Source organism: Sesamum indicum, linkage group LG5 (assembly GCF_026168435.1).
Source record: "Sesamum indicum cultivar Baizhima isolate 11 linkage group LG5, ASM2616843v1, whole genome shotgun sequence".
Lineage (NCBI taxonomy): Eukaryota > Viridiplantae > Streptophyta > Magnoliopsida > Lamiales > Pedaliaceae > Sesamum > Sesamum indicum.
In genome coordinates, this window is record NC_142661.1 from 14,284,277 (window position 1) to 14,308,640 (window position 24,364).

Below are 24,364 nucleotides of genomic sequence, written 5' to 3' on the forward strand. Positions count from 1 at the left end.
ATTGATCAAGATCCAACTGTTATTAAATAAAAATATAAACATTATTTTAAATTTTAAATTAAAAAAAAAGAGCACATGTGATTCATAAAATACATCAGGGGAGGGGAGTAAATTGCTCTATTACTAATAGTACAGGGGGATAAATTGATCGTTTTTATTAAAAAATGCATTTAACCTTTTTTCGATAAATTATTTTGACAGTCGTAAAGTTAAATCGAATTACATAAGTATTATTTTTAAAATTTGAATAAAGCTCTTCAAACTAATTTTATTGTTAATATGTTTTTAAGCTGCATTATTCAAAAATACATCATAGATTTATTTAAGAAATGAAATTAATATCTTATAAAATAAATTAATTTATAGAATTTTTTATATAAAGTTATCCAAACACTAATTTGATTATTATTCATATATCATAATCTTCAAAAGAATTAATATAAAAAAGAATTAGTTAAAAGCACCAAGAGCTAATTCTCTACTATGGGGTATGCGCAAAACTCATATTTTTTTAAAAGTGTTTAATTTTTTATTAAAAAAAGTGAATAGATCAAAATATAAATGTTGTGGGTATTTGAAAGTAATAGTTATAAGTGAAAAAAGTCGATGCATAAGTGTTTGATAAAAAAATTTGTATATTATCAATTTATTTGTGAAATTATTGGACTACCCTGGTAGGTGGATAAATTTTAATTATTATTGGTATGGAGTAATAGGAAATATACCCAAAAAAAAAATGAGTCAATGCATAAAAGTCGTAAAATTTTGGGTAAATTACAATGATCATTCTGAATGTTTGACATAATTACGAATACTCTCTTGTTGTTTGAAAACTTACCAATATTCCACTAATTTTAAGGATCGTCTGACAATTAGCCCAATTTATTATTTTTCATTAGATTTTCATCCATTTTTTGTGGTAAACTGATCAAAATATCTTTGTAAATTAAAAACTATAACTTTATCTATTTTTTAAATTTTTTTTATTTTCTTATGGACTAAGTGGGTTTATTTTATAATTTTTCAATTTTTTTCATCCACCTTGTCCGATTTTTTTTACAAGCTTTAATTTGTTTTAGAAAAACAAATACAATAAGGGCAAAATTGGCAATTCCGCACCTTCATTCAAGAATTACTTAATTTCATCAAAACACACTACAAAAAATTTGAGTTATCGCTACATTATAATAACTACGGCTTAAAAATCGTGATAAACCAATACTATTAACCACGGTTAGGCAAAGCTTAAAGTTTTACCACGATTAGTCAATATTAGCCATGATTTTTAGCAACAGCCAAAATGTTTATCATGATTTTCGTGCCCACACCTGTAGAAACAACAGTTGATGCCCGTTGTGAAATTGCGGTTGATTTGTATTTGTCATGATTTTCTTCATTTAGCTATAATAATTAACCATACCGAAAAATTATATTTTTTCTAATGACATCATGAGATATCTATAAAATTTTCAAACAACAATTGAGTATTCGTAATTACGCCAAATTTAAAAAAAAAAATCATTCTAATTTACCCTAACTTTTTGAAACAGAATATCTTAAACTGCAATAAGTACGTTTTCACCAACTTAAAACTTTTAGTTCATTCTAATTGGATTAAAATTAAAACATAACATAAATTATATTTTGAGACATCTTTATTTTGATTAATTTAAACTATAATTTAAAAAGCATTTAATTTTAATAATTTACAAATACCACCGAACAACTGGACATTTAAATACGTGCCAAAAACTACTACTTGTCGGAGCATCATTAGACATGACATTAAACACTTGAAAGAGACAAAAACAAAGGTGTATATATGCAGGCTACTCTGTAGCTATATTAATTATACATATAATCTATCTATGTATCTATATAAAAACCCTGCAATTTATAATCAGTAGCCGTTCTTTTGCAACTTCAAACGTTGCGCTGAGTGGACGAAAGTTCTGCACGACAAAATACATATCCATGTGTTAGAACATTAACAGATGCCAATTTTAATTGTAATATAAGGCACAAATTATACTTAAATTAAAAGTATAATTACACTGTTATTCCCTAAAATTTGGTATAATTACACACAAATCTTTTATAGTTTGGAAGATTATATTTAGCGCTCTTGAGGTTTACTTTCGTTTAACAAATAAGCCCCCTAGTCAAAATTTATCGAATTTGATTATATTAACAAAAAAACAATGGATAAAATCTACTTCTGGTTGACTTGTTATTGATTTATTGCAGGTCAAATAAATCTTTTTATGATCAAATTACCCTTGTACATCTTCACACGTTAATGTATATGAGGAAATATATATTTACTATTATAAGGATAGTTTAGTAATAAAAAAATTATTTAACCTACAATAAGCCAATCGAGAGAAAATATCGATTTTCATTCAGTTTTGTTAATATCAATACATTTTGACAAATAAAAGAATATATTTATTAAATGAAAGTAGATATGTAAAATTCAGAAAAAATGAATGTAATTATCTCTAAATTAGATTTGACTTACTCCCAGGGTACATCCCCAGCAAGCACCCAATCACCATCCTTGTCTTGATATGTGAGCTTGTAAGTCTCCACATTGTCCTCACCTATTTCACAAAATAATACAATAATATTATATATAGATAGATGTATTTAAAGTTATGAATTTTCAATATTTAGTAAATATCTCCTAAAAAAACCCTAGTAAATGGTTTAAATTATTTTGAATTAATTCTAAATTTAAAAAGTTTTAAATATTTTAATTTTAAATTTGGATTATATTTTGTTCACTTTAAATTGTTTTAATATAGCATCATTTAATTTTTTCTTTTAAATAATTTCATTTAAATTCATAATATTTACTACTATTAATATAATAATAAGAGCTAAATACTCAAACCATGTAAAAGCCAGTAATAAGTAAAAGAATTTCTAAAAAAAAGACAGTATGGACCCCTTAAAATTAAGAAAGTACAACCTCCCAAAATAGGACGACAATGTAAGCTTCTTTTTTAAAAATTTAGAACGTTGAATTGCCATCTTTTTGTTTTATTTACGGGAGGTTTGTCTCTAATACTTAAAAGTTAAATTAATTAGTTATAATTACATCTATACTATCTATTTTATGGTTTGTTTTTACACACTAGTCCTGAATTTTATAATCACAGAAATCATTTTTAACAATAAAAAAGTATAAATAGTTTGTGTAATGATGTCGAGATTTTTTGCAATTTATATAATTTTTTTTAAAAAGTAAAAAATATTTATCTAATAAATGTTGGCGTTTTTAGTAGTTATATGTAATTATCTAAAAAGTATAATTTATGTAAAACAGATCATAGATTACGAGTATGAGTATAAATATAAATAGGCCTAATGATGATGATGATGATTTTAACCACTTGGAAAAACAAAAAGTTAACATGCTTACATTTTCCAAACATGGCAATGAGTTTGGCAATAAGTGTCTGATAAGAGCGATGACTGCTTAAATCAACCTTCCTTCCTATCCCAACTCCTTCCATTTTCACTTTCACGTACATCGAATTCAATCCCCTCCCACCACCATCGCCGCCGCCATGCTCGACGTTGACGTAGTTGGTGGCGCATACGCGGCGGCTGTGATGGCCGAACTGCTTCCTCCAAGACTTCACCGGCGGCCAACCCACCAACACATCATCCTCCACATTTCTGCTCACCCAAATTATATGCCAATTAATCAAAATTTACCCTTTTCGAATTACAAAATTTTATTCCAAAATCAAGAGTTACAAAACCCGGATAAAACGGTTTCAGTATAAACCTGTCGGAGGCGGCTAAGTCGTGAATGCGCTTTTGCTCATGTAATTCTCCGTTGCTCCTCTGCTTCTCGTCCCATATCAGCAACGGCAACGTTTGCGGCGAATCCACACTTTCCATGACACCCAAAAACGCTGTATCAAAACAGCGTTTTCTCCTCCGGTTACAATCTTGATTCGGGTCGGACCCTCTACCCGAACTGGACGAAAGTGCTAGTTCCAATTGGAGCTCCATATCTATGTCCTCCAACACGAAGGATCCGGGAAAGCTGAACACAAGTTTTTCACAAAGCCCAACAAGAAAATGCAGTGGAAATGTAATGAGAGGGAAATGGGTTCTAACTTCTAAAGGGTGTGGGTATTTTCTGCATTACACACAGACGTGTGTGTGTATATATATATGTATAGATTGAGGGGGGGTTTTTTGGGGGAGGGGGTGGGGGGGGGGGGGGGTTTGGGGACAGGGTAGAGATGTTGTGGGCAACACTTTCCAAAGTATGTCTCTATCATTGCTAGACTTTGAGCCGACCCAAATGCTGTGCTGTTCCCAATTGCTGAATCCTTTTCGGACCCGACACTCTGCTTTCTTTATTGCGCTCAGATTTCCGTTTGCTGTGCGGTGATCTAACACGGATTCAATGCGTGTCCCTCACGCTCTTTGAGTGTCTCTCTCCAATGTGGTACACTAACCAGAAGATAAATCATGGCACACCATTTTTACATATATGTATATATATAATAAATAATTTTTATATTTTAAAATAGATTATAAATAAAAATAATATATATAATACATCTATATTAATATTAAAAAATAAAAAAAAAAAGAAAATAAAACTAATTTATTAGTTAATATAAAATTTGAAAAATTTAATATATAAATTAGTTATTTTATCAGTTAAAGAGCATTTTTAATTTTACAAAAAATTGGTGTAGTGATGTCATTAACTTCTGTTTATGAATGTGGGGGTCTTTTCTTTTTATATTATTATAAATATATAAATATAAATCATATTGGCATTCTTCATTATTATATATAATTATACAAATACTCTATGGGTGCATTTGGACTGATGAATTTAGATTCAGAGAAAAAATTTCAAATGACTCTACTTGAAAAAAAATTTGAAAACCCATCACTATTCGACTAAGCATAGTTCAAAATTAAAATTGAAATATTTGAGATTCTTAAAATTTATAATTATCCGAACAAATTCAAATTTGTTATTAAGGATTTGAAATACATCAAATTCAAATGCAATCTATAATCTTAGTGAAATTACAAGTATATCTCTTGAGAGTGTGTTAATTTTATTTTAACTCAGAGGACCTTTATAAAATTATAAATACACCCCTTGAGGAGGTGTCTTTATAATTTAACTAAAAGTTCAAGGGGTGCACTTATAATTTTAAAAAGAATATAGAGTATTTGTATGATTTACTTTTTTCTTTTTGATAGGAGTATTTGTATAATTTACTTAATTTCAGGAAGTGTCAATATAATTTATCCAAAATATAAATATTATTTATATAGTAAATCAAACTATATAGGCGACGATTGCTATGTAGTTTTATTTCATCTTGATATTCTTTTGGAGTATATGGTCGGATACGAGATAAAATTTAACGATGATAGTTAATACAAAAAGTTCTTAAGTCAAAAAGAAAATATAGAACTTTACGGACTTATATTTATATTGATGAATTTAAAATTGCGAAATTCAATCCGACAATCCCAAAAACAAGTCATTTTGATCTGTTTGAATAATTTTAAATCACTCAACTTCACGTTTCGTTGAGCACTGATTAATTTTTAATTATTTCAATATAAAATTATTTTTTCAATTTTTTTTATCAAATTTAAATATATCAATCCAAATATAACATTAAAATCGGCCATCTTATGAGTACAAACTATTGGGTATGGGGTAAATAGCAAGTGCGATGGCATATTAATTCTTCCCGAGAAAGATTCGAACTGTGGGTTGTAAAGGCGGACAAGAATTCTGGGGACCGGTTGTGTGTATGCAGAAAGGGTTGATCCTCTCTTGTTATCGAGCTTTCAAACTCCACACTTGCCACTTTCCTCACATGCTTCCATTGTGCTTTATTATCCCTATTACGGCAAAAAGCATGTGCTTGCACTTACGGCTCGTCTGGCTCTGTGATTGAATAGATCAGAATTATATTTCGAGTGTAAATATAATTTTTTTTTAAATGTTCGACTTTTTTTTTAAAAATGCCTTGATAAAAAGTTGAAATTTATAACTTTTAATTTTGTCGTTTCTAGTTAATTATTCACTTAAATTATTATTTTCTTCAGGTTAATGGATTATTTTTGGAATTTAACTATATTCGTTTACGAAAATAATGTTATAAGACCAAAAATATATATATTAAATGACGATAATTTTAATGTTATCAGAATACGATTATTAGTGATAGTCACTAACTGTACATGTGTCGTTAATTATTTTCTTAATGATAACTTTATTGACAAGTTTTCTTGTCATTGATTTTTACAAGTAATAATTTTTATAAAATAATAAGGGATAATTATATTTACAACCCGACTTATGATTTTACATTCGATCTTTTAATAATTCAAACAAGCACCCATAAGAAACGTAACATTATTTACACAAATAACTCTTGTAATTTTTTAGACAATTACATATAAAAATTTCAAAAACGTCAACATCATTGCACAAACTACTCATTTTGAACGTCGGATGTAATTTATGTAATTACACAAAAGACAGAGATGGTTTCTATAAATAGATTATAAATCAAAGGATGTAATGTAATCGTACCAAATAATTATCACTATTAAAACTACGGACTGCGTTATCGTAACAAAACAAAAATTCTTGTCATTAAATATATAATGCCTGCAATATTAATTAAAATTAGTACTTAATTTTTCTCGCAACTGATCTTTCCTCCCCCTCTCTCTTTATAGTAAGATGTCGCAAAATATTTCATAAAAATATGAAAAATTGAGCTTTATAAGATCTAAAAATAAAACGTTAGGATATGAAAAAGCCCATATGAAAATCTTAACAAACTTATTCACTTCAGATCATACTAATTAAAAATTTCCATTATTAATACTTTATAAATTTTACAACTAAATTATATCGAAAAATCAGCGAATTATTTTAAAATAAAACTTAAAATCTTAAAAAATAATCATTGCTATTAAATAATTAGGAAAAGTATTATTTTAGTCCGCTAAGTATGCCTAATTTTAATTTTAGTCCGATAACTATATCTATTTTTATTTAGGTCCAGTAACTTACGAAATTGCTTACTTTTAGTCCTCTAGCAGATTTTCAAACAATTTTACCCCTATACAACTTTTGAAAGACAGTTTTAGTCCATATATACTGATAGGGGTAAAATTGTTCGAAAATTTATTGGAGGACTAAAAGTAAGCAATTTCGTAAGTTACTGGATCTAAACAAAAATGAACATCATTATTGGACTAAAATTAAAATTAGGCATACTTAGCGGACTAAAATAATACTTTTTCCCTAAATAATTTATCCAAACTACCTCAATTGAGTTCTATTGCGTGTAGTAGTCGTTGCAATGATGTCACTCATGGTTCCTGCCCAAATATAATTATTTTTTTTAAAAAAAAAAGGAAAAAGAAAAAGTTGATGTTAGTTCAGAAGGGTACATCTTTGGGGTTAGAAGACTGATTTTCTTTTGGTGTGGTCAACTGTCCCTTGTCTTCACTTAAACCTCATCTCACTTGTCTGCACAATCAAACACATCGCCTCTGTTCAATGTTTTTGTTTTACTCATTCCCATACACCCCACTCACTCCTGCATTTACTTACAATTTTAACCCAAAATATAAAAGAAAAGTTTCCTAAAACTAAAATTACTCTAAGGGATAATTAAACTTCCATCGTCTGAAATTTGGTACAATTACGTATAAATTTCCTGTGATTTGAAAAAATTATATTCAATAACCTTGAAGATTGCTTCCTTTTAACAAATAAGTTCCCCCGTTATTCAAAATATACCAAATTTGTTGATACTAACAAAAAAAAAATGAGATTGACTTACAATATATCCGTAATAAGTCGATCGAGGGTAAATATAAATTTTTATTCAATTTTTGTGTTAATTTAAAAAAAAATCAGTGAATTTGGACTAATGGATAGATTATTTGTTAGATTAAAAAGCAAACTTCAGAAATGTTAGATATAATTTTTTAAATCATAAAAGATTTATGTCTAATTACACCAATCTTTAAGGAGAGGACTGTAGTTATCGCTTTTAATGTTCCCTAGTCGACAACATGGGCTTCCGCAAACTAATATAAGATGTTGAATAATATACTGATATATTTTTTTCCGAAAGAGTTTATAAATTTTTTAAAAATAAAATAATAGGTTATAAACTTTTTTTTTTTTTTTTGAGAAAAGTAAAGTAGATTTTAGATTTTTTTTATTTTTTTCAACAATATATATCCTTCAAGTTGGATAATATTAGTTACAGAATTATTTTATGGAATTAAAACACATGAGTGGTGTTGTGAGGTGAAGAAAGCAACTAAAGTAGACAAGAAGCCGCCCATTTTTACTATTGAGAGAAAGAGACTACTCATCAATTGTATTGATTTCAGAGTACAATTTGAAACGGTCGGAACAACGTTGATGGACTGTCGTTAATTGCGGGGTGAATGGTCCAAGGGCCGAGGAAGAAAACGTCGTACATGCATTTAGCGCTTTTGTCCAATTAACACTTCGACACAGCGCTTCGGGAAACGTGTTTCCTTAACTACTTTTATTGATACATACATGCACTATTTTTTAAGTTCACCCTCTTTACCTCTTTATTAGAAAAAAAATAGTAAAATATCTTTTTATATTTTTTAAAAATATTGTAATTTACTTGCTTTGGTTTAAATAATAAAAAAAAATCAATTGCTATTTTTTCTATAAGGGCGTAATTTGCTAATTTTCAATATTATAAGAGCGTAAATTGCATTAAACCTAATAATTACAAAACTCCTTTACATAAAAAGAACAAAAAGTAAAAAGAAAAAGCAATGCCATTCCAGCAATTTATTGTCTCCAGCTTCAGGGGTTACATTGTCTTTTCTTAAAGGGATATATAGTTAGGCCACCATTATTTGAGATTTGGTATACGTAACTCCTCAGTGAGTTTAAAAATTACATCTATTTAGGAATGGGCATTCAGGTCAAGTATTTTGAATCCTGCCCCGTTTAGATTAATTTTTTGGGTATTTTCTTTTTTTACAAAAAAATCAAGTATTAGGTAATCCAGTACCCAAGATTAAAACATTGGATTGAGGGTCGGGTAGGAGAGTCCTACCCAAACTATCCGATCAAGTACCCGAATTTTATTTTAAAAAAAAATAATATATGTTCAAGGAGATGTTTGACTAGGGCTTAGAATTTTCTAGTTCACCTCTTTCTTTCCTCTAACTCCTCCTTTTTCTTCTTCTTCGTCCTCGCAACAAAATCTTCTACTGTAATCACAGTGTATTATAGGTGAAATTACATCACAATAAAAAATAAAATCAGGGATCAAACCTTAAGGGACAATCTAATATTGTCACTAAGAATATTTATTAACTGACAATAATTTTTAGTTTAATGATAAAGAATATATATAAAGCTGTTAATTATTATAACCAATTATAATGTAATTATATTTGTTACCACTCTATTGTCACTAAATATGTGTCATTTGTTGTTCATAATGACAACTTACGTGTATATAGTTTTTCCGTCACTAATTATTGTTAGTGACATCTTCAATTTATGCATATATATTTTCTGTTAAAACTATAAGAATCAACATAGTGAAAATATAAATATTCTTCACTCAATACGTATAATTACACTATAAAAAAGAACTATTTTTGGGATGGATAAGCAAAATATGGCAATGAGGTGTCGACTTTTGGGATGGGTACAATGATGGGTAAATACCCATTGTTGGTGAAAAATATCCATCTCAAATTTGCATCGGATTAGAGACGGATCTGGCCGTTGCAAATATTGTTTAATGGACGGATAATTGTTGAATTAAATTTGTAACGGATTTGCAATGACTTTTGGGATGAAATTTGCTTATAAAACAGAAAGAATAAAAAATTCAACGGCTTTGAGATGAATGTGTACCCATCTCAAACTCGTCCAAAATTGTGAGACGAGTATCCATCTCAAACAACCAAAAGACGAGAGAAATTTAAGATGGATTCTGCATTGGGCCTCGTGAAAAATTTTGATACGGAGTTATTTGAGATAGGTTTTGCCACATCATTTATGTAGCATTTTTAGGCGAATCTTGGATCGGGTTTTTAATTTTCCAACTGATTTTCTATTGTTGTTTTTATAATTTTTGCAACAACTTCTATTGCAAAATAGCCTCCAAATTTAAATTTTGATTTAAAAAAAAATTATTTTATTTTTAATTTCTATAAAGTGAACTTTAAATAAATTGAACTGTAATTTAATTAAAAGCATAATTAATAACATAATACATATATTAATTAAACAAACCATACAAAAATACAAATTAAATAAAAAATTTCCTATTCTAAAGTGGCCTGGTCATCATCACCAAGCTTATCCTAATGAAATAAGAAAAATATAATTAGTAAAAACATAAATAATTAATTAAATTATTTTTATTTTGATGTAATTACCACCAACTACTCCACCTCGTCTGCTCCAATTACCGTTGGCATTCTTCTTGTAGCAATTAGAAAAGAGCTCTATGTGCTTTGGGAACCTGCCCATGAGCTACGACTCCTATGGAACAAATAAAAGATTTTCATTATAATTTAATTTAATGTGGTCTAAATTCCAATAATTTTTGGACTTGATAGGTTGTGATTCAGAATGTACTATTCCGTCTCAAAGTCTGCTAAAAAATTCATCTTGACTCTCTTTTCCTTTCCAGATTTTGTATCCTAAACTTTGAATTTTGTGATGGATTTCATGACAACATTTCACGGTATTGAAATTTTATTTTCGATCAACTTCAGAATTTTTTGCACTTAACATTTTCATTGGGGCAAGTCCCGGAACGAACATTTTAAAGTTATTTTTCTCAATGTTTAAATTTCCCCCAAATTTTGAATTTTCTGTCAAACCTATTTTCTTTTCTGACAGGTTTTGGGGTGGATATGTGAAATTTCTATCTCAATTTCTAAATTTCCCCCAAAATTTTGATTTATCTACAAAAATTATTTTATGGTTTTTTGCACAGATTTCCCATATTGACCGTCTCAAAATTTGCAACAAAATGCAAGTTACCGCAAAGTTGTTTAAATTTGCAACGGATCTAGCATCAAGTTTGCAATGGGCCATTGTTTTTGCTGTGAGACAGTCTCAATTTAACCATGCTTTCGCAAAACTCATCTCAAATTTAAGACGGATCATGTCTCTCATTAATTACCCGTTCCAAATGTAGGATGAAAACTTTTTGGAATGATTTTTGCGACAAGAGTGACGTATCTAATCTTGCTATGGGTTTTGACGGTCTAGCCATCCCAATCCTTATCAATTGATTTTGAACAACGGTATAACGTCATCCGACAAAAATCCATTGCAAAAAAATCATCCCAAATTGAGACGGATATCTTCCGTCACAAAATACGTGTCCCAAAAAATAGTTTTTTTTTGGTAGTTTTATTGATAATTTTAATAATTTTAACGCTATTTTTAATGACATTTAATTTAAATAAAAATCCCAATAATTTAAATGCTGCTAGAGCAAGGATTACTAGCAAGAAATATCTTGATAAACAAGCATTAAAATGGTTCATATATACTATGATTGCATCACATTTCATCTCATGTCATCTAAGTGAGAAAAATTAAGATGAAATAAATTTGATTAAAACAAGACACTATTTCTAAATATGCGAGACAAAAATATAATATAATATTAGTTGACGTAATATGTGAAAAGTGTTGGATATAAAATAAAGTTATAATATAAGACGTATTTTTTTTTAAAATATAAAAAAACCCTTGACCTACCCGAACAAGAACTGAATCTGTCCCTACTTATGGAACATTGGCATGGACTAAACAACAACGAGTTATTCTCCTGTCCACGTTTTTTTGTTTAATATGAAAATAACAAATCAATAAACATATGTTCCCACAGTGTATGTTTCTGTGTTTTGTTAATGTTTGAGCCCTAAATAAAACAATTATGACTGTAACAGAACATACATCACTTAAAGCACAAGGTACATGTACTTAGTAGGGCTGCTACCTGGGAGCTTGACATTATTGTCTGTCTGAAACGCAATGCAGCCCCAAAAGTCTGTGTCAGTGAGAGACTGAGGGGGAACACTCATCACGTTTGACATCATGTGATAATTCCAAGACCCCAACAATGTATCCCTCCATCCATATGATTGGTCAGATTCTACGTGCGTGGTTTGAGCCCACGTGTACCCTTGTTTCCTTCTGCTTTGTCTATTTCTTTTCTTTTTCCTAATAAAAAATAAGAAGCAAATTGATTAATTTGTCTGGTTTAAAGTTTAACAAGAAGCATGAAGAGAAAGAAGTTTAATATGTATAGCTCTTACCAAATGTATCTATTGAAAGTTTGTGGATATATGAATTATTTCTTCTCTTTCAATATTCAATATTTTATAGTTGTTTTTTTTTATTTATTTGAATTTTATGGTTATATTTCATATCGGGTAGATTTGAAACAAATTGAAAAGTTAGATTTTTTCTACGGCATGTATCTTGGGTTGTAGTATGATTGATAGTTAGCTGCCCGATCTTGGCCTTTTTAGCAGGACAATCCTTGGCGCAGTGTTCAACCTGCCAAGTTTCAGCAGGGTTTGTTTGCCTTTGGGTTCTTATTTTTATTAGTTTTGCTTTTATTAATGGTTTTTAAATTCGCGTTCACATTATTTAATTTCTTCTTTTCAATTATTAAATTAGCCCTAGGCTGATGCTCAACTCGCATTTTATGAGTCTGATTGGCATGCTCTTCTTGTATGTTAATTGCAACCATAAGATCATCTATAGACAGTCTCCCTTTCTAATGTTTGAGTGTCATGCCAAAACTTTCTCAAGATTTAGGAAATTTATCCTCTATGACATGATTAGAAACTTATCAGAAAGCTTCATTTCAGTATCAGACAGAGCATGCTCAAGATTGATAGTCTCATGTGTGTGTTTAGTTATAGACATTCTCTTGACCATCTGATACCTCATGAACTTGGAAACATAACACTTTTAGAGTCTTTGCTCTTCAATATTATATTTCTTGTCCGACTCATTCTATAACGATGCTGTAGTGTATGAGCTGGATAAAAGAAATCAAAGAACGCATTTGACATTGCTGACAAAATAACCTCTCGAACTATTTGATTTCGCTCTATCCATAGTTCAATCTCAGAATTTTTGGGATCTGTTTAGTTGGTTGAGATCTAGTCATCAGAATCACCGACAAAAGTCCTTTCATCATCAGCCATATTTCCACCCGTTGTTGTTAGGGTTTGAAAAATTGACCCAAAAGTTTATCCAGAATACTAGACAAGTCAACCTTTGACGTAGTAGGAATAACAATGGAAACAACATCGACCATTTTTAATAAATTAAGCTGAAAGTAATCAAGTATTTTAAAATATAAAACAAAAATCAAATTTCTCAAATAACAACTAACTATTCCAACAAAAAATCTGATTTTACAAAACACAGTAATTTCTTCAAGATTGTTAGAAAAAGTTCAAGCAATCGTAGTACAATTTTGAAAATTAATCAGATTTAAGATAACAATTTTGGAAACCAACTTAGAAAACAAATACGTTGGAACAAATAGAAGATTAGTTAGATATGTTGTTATAATAGAAATTGAAATTGAAAACTTACAAGAGAGTTATATCATAACAACTCTCGGTGCAAAGTAAATTACAAACCGAATCATAGAATTTCTTTTATTTTTCTTGAAGAAATTATACTCCCTATATAGAAGTGCACCGGGTACTATTTAACTTCTTCCATAATAAAATGGTTATGTTCTTTCAGCACTGTATTATACCGAAGAGTACCTCAAACAATAGTCCGTCACCTTTTAGAAAATTGAAGAACAAATATCAGATTTTTTTAAGAGAAAACCAAAAAAAGAGATAAGATTTCTTATCTTTCAAATGTTAGTGTTTCAAGTTGTGGTGGTGTGCTGAAGTGAGAAACAAAGTCAACCTTTTATAGACCAGGCAGTAGCAGCACCATAAAATCATAAATTAATTCTGGAATTAATTTTAGCTAAAAAGATATATTTTGAGATTTGTACCCTAACGTTCGGGTCCGGACAAAGCCGGGCGACGACGTACGTGTGGAGCAATCCCATGTTCACTCTAATCTCCATAAAAGTTCAAAATCCTTTAAATCTTAAACTGAATAGAAGGAGTTTATTTAACTAATAAACTATCAATGTAGGACAAGAATGAGTGTGAAAACACTATCCCCATATTTACCTTATATACACGTCAAGATTCAAAGGTTATCACAGTCCTAATTGGGACAACATCGCTACCTCTTTTTCTACTCAATCTAATTTATGGATTCGCCTATATATTAACATCCATATTTTAGAGTAACTATTGTTACAAAGTAGCAGCATTAACATGCCAATTATTACAAAAGTTAATGTAAGATGATAATGGTTTAACAAGAGTTCCAGCACAAAAGATGATGATTTTTGCCATTGCTTTTACTATAATTTTTTCATTGTAATGAAAGCTAATTTTCGTTGCAAACACTCATGTGATGGCTACAACCAACAAATCGTAGCAAAAGATGGTGATTTTTGCTCTTTTTCCTCTATGAGAATGCGTTGTAAACAAAAATAAATTATCCGTAGGAAATAACCTTATGCTACGAATTTTATTCGTAATGAAGTATGCTACGCCAATATTCTCTACCACTAGTGAAGATTTGTAAGAAAAAAGTTTTCTCTTCTATGAACTTCGATCTTCAGCTACTTGCATGATAGCGAAAAACCTGTTTTCTTATAGTGAAAGTTGAATTTATATATATATATATATATATATATATATATAAAATCAAAATAACTAGAAGCACCAAAAGCTAAAAAGTGCTTTTCCATGCCAATCACAAACATCCCTAAAGGAGATAATCATTTGATATGATAATCGAGTTAGACCAAACAAAATATCGTGAATTTGATATTTGTTGCTATCTATTTATAAAAAAATCAGAAGAAAAGAAAATACTTCACGTACAAAATTTACACATAAAAAGATATATTAATATATTAAATAATAAATATTTTTTCTCTAACAATTCAATTTTTAAATGAGTTGCTAGTGTAACAATAACCATTTCGAAATCAATGTAAGAGAATCAATTACCCACGTCCACCGAATACGATGCTCTAAAATCATACTTCAAAGTTCAATAGTCAACAGTCTATTGCTTGGGGAAAAACCTCATGACAAACTTATCTTGAAAGATGAGACACATACTCGTGGAATTTTTCAAAATGGGGCACCACCAAATAATTAAGGGATAATTCCTCTGTTCAAATTTGGTGTAATTATATATAATTTTATATAATTCAAAATAATATTTAGTATTCTTGATATTTGCTTCTATTTAATAAATAATTAGTCAAAATTCATTGAATTTAATGATATTAACAAAAAATTGGATAAAATTCATATTTACTCATGATTTACTTATTACTGATTATTGCAGGATCAATGATCTTATTATGATCAAATTACTCTTATACATCTTTATACATTAATATATGTGATGAGGTATATTTTCATCGTTGTAATGGTAGTTTAGTCACAAATTTTTTTAACCTGCAATAAATCAGTAATAAGTCAATTAAGGGTAATATCAATTTTCTTCCAGTTATTTTGTTAAGAAAAAAATACAATTTACCTCCTGTGTTAATCATAAAGAGGAAAAAACTTCTTGTGAATTTTTTTTTGGCAATTTATCACCATATATTTTCAAAATAGAGCAAAAAACCCCCTTAACGTCTACGGTGCTGCGCACGCTCTTCTTGTGCAATGTTTACTTAAATTTTGAGTATTTAATAATATATATTTTGAGCATAATATATTTATATATAATATACATTTATATATAAAAATACATATATATAAAATAATATATAATAAGATATATTTTTTCCCTTCTTCTTCGTCAGTCCGCCGCAATTTCCATCCATCCGCCGCTCCTCCCCCACCCTTTCTCTGATCCGTCCCCCTTCCCCCGCCGATCTGCCTCTCCTCCCCCTTCTCATATCCGTCTCGCCTTCCCCTTCCCCCCTGTCCCTAGTTTCACCCTCGCCTCCCCCTCCCCCTTCCCCGCCAATCGTCATCTCATCCCCTCCCCTCCGTCTCTCCCAATGCCTTCGCCTTTGCCGTCACCGTCTATATCTTTATGTATATATATAGTTATACGTATACATATGTCTTTATATATATACAAAATATTTTGATTGTATATATATAAATATAATTACATATATATAATTTGAATTTGAATTTATACATTTCAAAATTTTAAATTGCTTGATTTAAAGTAAATAAAATGCACATCGTTGATCAGCTAATTAAATTTCGACCTTAGATTCAAATTAAATCTAAATACTTTTAGATAATGTTATAAATATAATTTTATAATGAAAACAAAAGCACACGAAATACACGAACTCGCATGAGAGTTTTTTTGCTCTATTTATGAAAATACAAAGGAGTAAGTTGCTACTCTTTTTCTTTATAGGAGGGTTTTATGCTCTTTTTAGTTAACACAGAACGGTAAATTGCATTTGACCCGTTTTGTTATTATCAACAAATTCAATGAATTATGATGGACATATTTGTTAGATGGAAGCAAACCTCAAAGATATTAAACGTAATTGTCTAAATTACATAAAATTTACGTGTAATTACAACAAATCTCACTAGAGCGGAGTATAATTATCCCAATAATTAATTTGAATTCCACTACCACTTTTAAGCTCTTGAGAGTGCAACGTGGGTGATGGAAAAAATATTGACTTCTTGAATAAATGAATTAGATTGAACAGTAGGTTGTTTTCAAGTAATCGTTTTCAACTAATTTTCATGGCATGTTTGGATTTTGAAACCAATTTGAGCTCTATCGTCAATTGCAAATATTAGAATTTACTTTCAAACTGCAGGTCCACATAATGGGAAAGATGGTTTCATCCAAAGAGGTCCGCCGGGACCATTTTTCGGATGTGTGGTCGACATTAAGACAAAAGTTATTGGGTTTTGAAAATGGACAGAATATCACCATATACAATTCTTGGAAGATGAAAATCGTAGTCTATTTAGATAAATAAGCAAGTCTTCATATTTAAAACTACTCTATCAGTTGCTTAGTGATTTAATACCAGTAACACTTAATTATGTACTAATTTTAACAAATAACGTAATGTTACAAAATAGTTTAAGGTAAAATGTATAAAATCCCATCTGTGTTTTCATAAAGTTACATAGAACCACCAATGTTACACACTACAAAAAAATAATTTATTGGCGTGGAACTTTGGGATGAAAAAATTTATTGTATTTGCGATGGATAGTCCTCAGATGTACGAAAATGTTGGAACATCTGTTGCAAAATCTTGATGGTATTCGGCAAATTTCGCTACAAATTGGGGAGATAAACATTTCTTTCCGAATTTCATGTTGTCCAGAATTTACAACAAATTTTGTAGCAAAAGACTCTGGTTGCAAAATTGTGAGGGCCTCCTGATGAATTTGGCTCGACTTTGGGACGAATCAGCTTTGAAGTTGGGTGTCATTGAAGTTTCGTCGTTAAGTCTGTTGCAATTTATGTCATCAATATACTGATCATCATGTTCACTCGAAGATCAGGCACCTCGAGTACCTATGTATTGAATCTATTCGTAAAATCCTTTAGCGACTCATCCCAATTTTGTTTGTTTGTGAAGGGGTGAGTAACCCGTCTCATTGTTTTCCTTTTGTTGGTGAAGGAAGAGAAACTTCCTTGTGAGTTAGTCATAGGAGACCATAGTCGCGGGGGTAAACCACTCCTGTGCTCGACCACACAAGGTCGTAAAGAAAATTCTACAATTAAGAGCATTTGACAGACCGTAGAACTACATAATATTCTCAAAAGCTGTCGAGTTCTCTTTAGGGTCCTTGTCGCTCTTGTACCAAGGAAGAATTAGGATTTTGATCCCACCATCCAATGTCCGTGCGAGGGTCTCAAGTGTGAAAGGTGACCCTTGTCTTGACAAAGCATTATCTAGCGTAGGAAACTGCCGCCTTAACTCCTTAATATGCCCGCTGAGGAGATCAACTTGCTCACTCAGCTCTTAGACCTTGTACCTCCTAGGTCAATCCTCTAGAGCTCAATGGCTCACAACTTCTTTTGATGCCTTCAGAGCCTCTTTCCACATTATGTGTTGCTCCAACCTCTTGAAGCAACTCTGTTCGAGCTATTCGTGGTGAAGGTGGCGGTGGCGGGAGGTTAGGTTGTGTCGAGGGTTCAATGTTCATTTCCTCAAGCTGAGGTAGAGACAGTATCATCCCTTAACTCCTTCGCTTACTCCAAAAAGTTTTCTCCCAAAGAATTTGCTTAGGTCCCCCCGATGCACCAACATTCTTGTTAGGGTTCTTTGTCATCTCCCATAAATCTTAAGGAAAAAAAATCTAGATATAATTTTTCACAAAAGATGCCAAATGATGTGTTTACGAATTTAGAAAGTTCACAAAAGTTTAATCTGGATATGCTTAGATAAGTTGAGAATTTTGTAGCATGACCTGCAAGGCAAGAAATCATAAGAGCCACACTAACAATACCACGATTATTGTTGTAAGTTGCTTAAGTCCGCAAGATCATAGGAGAATAAATGTGAAAGTCATAAGAGTATGCAAGATACCAGAAGTTGTACTTAGGGCATGAAGTGCTAGTACTTGTAAATGTCTCAATCTACATGATTTCATATGAACCATTGACTTAGAGAATACTGGATGATCATCGTGTGTCCATATAAACTCTGGTAAAGTGGGCTAGGGTTGGATTGGTGCAATTTGAATGTAAAACGTTTGAATCTTGGCCGGTTTTCTGATTAATAAAAGTGCAGGTTCATTTGTGGAAATCTTCAAGACCTTGAGGTAGCTCCCACATCAATTATATAAGCATCAATATTTAAGTTTCGCCAAGGTTTTTGAAACTAGACCAGACATGTTAGTCCAATCGAGTTAATCGAGAATCGTATCTGGTGTCTGGTCTAACTTTAACAATAAAATCGGTTAAATAAAAATCAGTGTGCCCGATCAAAATCGGCACTTAGAGGGTGTTTGGCTAAACTTTTTTAAAACATCTTACAAGCTCCTACATCTTATAATATGTTGGATCTTATTTTAAAATAAGCTCATGAAGTATTTGGGTAAAATAAGATGTTAAAGTTTATAAGATGTGAAAACATCTTATAAGATGTTAGAATGTTTGGCATAATAAGGTCTTTTATCGGTAAAAAGACTAAAATACACATTAAAAATTTCAATTAATTTTTTTATTCTATTATATTGTAAAGTAAATACACATTAATAATCTATGTGTCCGGTCTGACAAATGTCCTCACCTTTTTGTCACTTCTTCTAACTGACTGTTAATAATTAACTGGGCATAATTACATTGGTGGGCTTTTGAAGGTTGTGTTTGGGCCGTCCTGAATTTGGATCAAAGAAGGCTTCTGTTTCCTCTGGCTCAGTTAAGGTTGGGCTGGGCTCTTATAATTCAACTATTTAATTACCATATCTTATAATTGTTTCATAAAATTATTATAGAATTGATTAATATACATATTTTATTATTGAGGAGGGGTTGAAGTGAACTTAATTATATATCTTAATATTCATAGGGTAGGGTACTTTTGTCCAATTGCTTTTAATTAAGATGAATGTTTGAAAGAATGACAAATAGAGTTTTTTTTTTTTAATTAAAGGGGTAATTGATGAATATTACATATTTAAGGGATGTAAAGTATTATTTAACTCTTTATTTAATGACACAAAGAATAGAGTGGCAATCTTTTGAGAGAATGGAAAAAATATTATCTGAATTATTTCGATACAATATTTTGTATAATTTACAATAACAAAAAATAAAACAAAATATCTAAAATGAAACAAAATAATAATCATCCTAATTAGATCTCAATAATAAAAAAATAAAATAAAAAAAATTGGGGCTTTTGGTAATTTTGATGACGCGGCAATCCAAATTATAAGGGGTTGACAATTTTGGTCTTCTTAACTATACGTGGCAATTTTAGTCCTCTATCTTTAGATATAGTAACGATCTTGGTCTTTAAGTCCAATTTGTGACTATTTTGGCCTTTTATAATTAAAGCTTAATAATCCTATAACATGCTTTTAATCAGGTACAACATGCTTTCGAAATAAATTAAACCTTCATAAACTTTATACCTTAGTTTGGCCGTCTTGCCACCGGTTCAAAGCCCTCGATTTTACATACTTCTTCTAACCACACTACCAGGATAGATGATTTGCAGATATTACTTGGACCCTTCAGTAATAAATGTGGTGAAATGTCTACCATACACCAAGATTTGAAGTAGAATACCAATAAGGAGAGATTGATCGGATGAATTTATAAACTACTACAGTTCTTATTATTATTATAAAAGGAACTGATTAGAAATAACATGAATCGAATACCTCAAAGTTTTATTGAGATTTATGAGAAATTCAAAAGACAGTTCAAAACTATGGACATAAGTTAATTCATATATCTAGGAAAATAGAACTCTTGAACAAAAAAGATTAATGAGATCCCTCTTTGCTGGTGTTCTACCCAAATCTCGGTGGATTGTAGATGTCTCACCGCATTTGTTGTTGTTTGGTGCTGAAGTAGCCAAGTATCTATGAATAATCTGCTCTGCTGCGGCAGTTTGGTTGGAAGAAGTACCACTTGAAACTACTACCTAGTGGCTAGACGATCAAACTAAGACATGAAGTCTATGAGGTTTATTTTTTTTTCAAAAGCATGTTGGATCTAATTAAAAGCATGTGATATAACTATTGAGCTTATAGCATAAAACGTCAAAATGGTCAGTAATTGGGTTTAAGGACCAAAATTACTACTATTTTGAAAGATAGAGAACTATGAACTTGCTACATTTAAAATTAGAGGAGCAAAATTACCAACACCTTAAAGATATAAGACCAAAATTACAATTAAAGAAAAAAAAAATCTTAGCAACAATACAAGAATCTTAAATCTCTATAATTCAAAACAAGCACTAAACTGAAGCCATCCTCTAACAACTCACTCTAAAATAATGTGGACCAAAAAAATTAAAAAATAAACCTAGGAGTTTATTAATCTGACCAAATTTATTTAGAAAATTTAAAATAATTGGATATAATAAAATGGTATAAGTTTACAAGATGATGAAATGATAATCTTGTAAGTGACTTGAAAGAGTTTGTTAGAATTTATTAAATAAAACATTAGGAACTTTGTTTTTTCTAAAAGAGAATTTGAACTCTACATCTTATTTTTTTGATCTTATAAGTTCATTTTCTTAAAAAAAATAAATAAATTTTTATGATCAAATACCTTATAAGATGTTTTAAATATACTGGAACTGTATATATAGATATATATATTAAATCAAAAGAGTTTATATTTTGTCAATATAATAATAATGACAATATTTGTGTTGTTGTCTATACCAATAATTAGCGATAAAATATTATGCATAAAGTTGTCATCATAATTAATTAGTGACTACAAAAAAAGAGAACAATAAACGAGAACAAAATCAAGTAATAGTTTTAATGTCACTAATTATACAAACTAAGTGACAATTTTTTAATTTTATAAATTTACTAGTGACACTTACTATTTAAAATTTGTTATTAGTGACAAAAAATATTGTGTATAAATTTGTCGTGAAGAAAGATTAATGACACGTATAATGACAAGCTAGTGGTAATATATCATTATTGTCATTATATTTTATTAGTCGCTGAGTTGTCAATATAGATGGGTCGATAAAATTATTCATAGTAACAACTTTATGAACACTTATTGTCATTGATAAATATATAATGAAAAAAATGCAATTTTAGTCTTGTAACTTAGGGGGTGACAATTTTGCTTTTGTATGATTTGATTTTTGAAATTTAGTCTGTAACTTTAAAGAAATGATAATTTTAGTTCTTTTCTAGTCAAATTGACAGAAAAATTACATGCCATTAGCCACATCATCACATAATTTGGGATTTTTGATGAACGTGCTAATGTGGTAGTCTAGCTTGAATGTTTCTTTTTTTTAAATATTAAGTGGAAAATAACTGACAATTGACTACTGACTTGAAAAATTTTAAAAAAATCCATCCAAGTTGGACTGCCACATTAGCACGTTCACCAGAAGCCTCGAATTATGTTATGACGTGGCTGATGACATATAATTTTCCAGCCAAAAAGGACTAAATTTGCAAATTTCTTTAAATTTATAGAATTAAATTGCAAAAATCAAATTGTATAGAACCAAAATTGCTTCCTACTAAATTGCAGGATTAAAATTACATTTTTCTCTTATATAACCAAAATTTCAAAATTAATATCACTTGGTATATATTTTATTGACAACTTTATATGACTACCAAAAAATTGTTTTCTAACAACAATTTGCGATGGAATGATCTAAAATTGCGACGATAGTTTGCATTTTGCAGCGGCATTTACCATGGGAGTAGTCTCGTCGGCGTAAGAGGCGTCGCCTGTCGCAATCATTGCAATGGAACGGGACCGTTTTAATTTGAAAAAAATTCAGAGGCCCTCTGTGATAATAGGAATGTTTAAAAAACTCCCTATAAAAATTAAAGTATCGAATACCTCGTAATATAAAATAAAGTTAAAAAAATCCCTCCGTACAAAAATTGAGCCACACGTGCTTTGGCTGCAAATTTGCTATGCAAATACCTTTTTTTTAACATGTTTGCCCTTCTCTCACATCTAATATATATAATATTATATATTTTTATTAGTAAAATATTATTTTAGATAATAATTATTTAATTAAAATATTATATATATTTATTAATAATAAAACATTATTTTATACATTCCTCTTCGATTTCGTTGGTCGGCGCCGTTGGGTGTTCTAGGGTTCTTATTCAACATGGAGGAACTGGAAGAAGGGGCTGAAGTTATAAGAGCCATTCCTCTTTTTTCTTTTTCTTTTTTTTTTGATGACTTGGATAAGAAATCCACGTCATCGCCTCTTTTTTTTTCTTATTCCATGCCGTCTCCACGTCAACACATTTTTGGCCAAGAAAAATGAAATCCTCAATTTAAAAAAAGTCACGTGAAGGCCATGTGACTTTTTCCAGTGATTGAGGCAATTTTCCAACCAAATGTGTACCAAAAGTGAGCTGTTTTAAGTTATAGGGGACTAAAATGAAACCCTAGTAAATTACGGGACTAAAATGAGAATTGCCTGAAATTAGGGGACTAAAATTACCTTTAATCCTTTAAAAAAAAATATAGAAAAATTTACTCATTTACAAATTGCCTTAATTTTCCATACTTAGCCTCCAAAACTGAAGCAGAAAAAGAAGAGAAAAAGCATGCATGATTCTGCAAGTGAAAGTGTGAAAACTGCTGTTTCTGGCAGTCCAAAAACATTTGCCAGCAGAAAAAGGGGCATTCATGCATGAGAATATCTTATGATGATTCATTTGTTTTCGTGGGAAAGTGATAAACTTATTAGTGGAATCCTATCATTGGGCAATTGATGGAACAACCCAAAAGGAAATATTTCAAAACTAAAAAAAAAAAAGTGAAAGAATTTGATCATTCCATGTGTAAAATCAGATACACACAGGCCAGCCTAAAAGATCACTACACTTGTGATAAGTGTACTGGCAATGGTACAATTATGAGTTCTTAGTACTATTTTGCAAGGTTGAGTGCTGTCACTTCACTCAATCTGGTTGTCAATGTTGGACTGTTGAAATTGTCTCCATTTGTGGGTTTTAGGAAGTCCGAGTAAAACGAGGTTGTGAGTTTGAATACTATAAATATATATAAATTGGTCGTCTATTTTTAGTTGTAGTGTGTTTTTTATTTATTTACTTTAAATGTATTGATCGATTTAAAAATATTAAATGTATTGAATTAATATTTAAATTTGAATGTATTAGTATAGCATTTAATCATGAATAATTAAAAAAATGAAAAAGGAAGTGAAAAGGAAATGGGATTAGTAGCAATGTGAAAAATGATGGAATAGAAGCCATAAAATTGAGAAATTTTATTTCCAATTTTGTATGAACTCAGAATTGAACAAGAAATGGTTAAGTTTATTTATAAATATTCTCAGAATAGAGTTTGCAAGTATTTAAAAGAAATCATTCTCGCCTAGGTTAAATAGCTTCGAGCGAAGTAAATTTTAGATTATTTCTGAAAGCTACGGAATTTGGTTTAAAAAAAAACCCTAACATTCTTGAAATAATCTGTAAAATA

At 30.1% G+C, this 24,364-nt stretch overlaps 1 protein-coding gene across 1 annotated transcript; it reads right to left on the bottom strand.

The window, feature by feature from the left end:
• Positions 1-1,733: 1,733 nt before the first annotated feature.
• On the bottom strand, positions 1,734-4,175 carry LOC105162131 (auxin-responsive protein IAA28). Its single transcript, XM_011080088.3, has 4 exons — positions 3,800-4,175; positions 3,428-3,687; positions 2,522-2,603; positions 1,734-1,952 (listed from the first exon to the last, which is right to left on the bottom strand). Exons 1-4 carry the CDS (start codon positions 4,027-4,029, stop codon positions 1,901-1,903), a joined length of 624 nt encoding a protein of 207 aa, XP_011078390.1. The 5' UTR covers positions 4,030-4,175; the 3' UTR covers positions 1,734-1,900.
• Between the last annotated feature and the right edge of the window lie 20,189 nt (positions 4,176-24,364).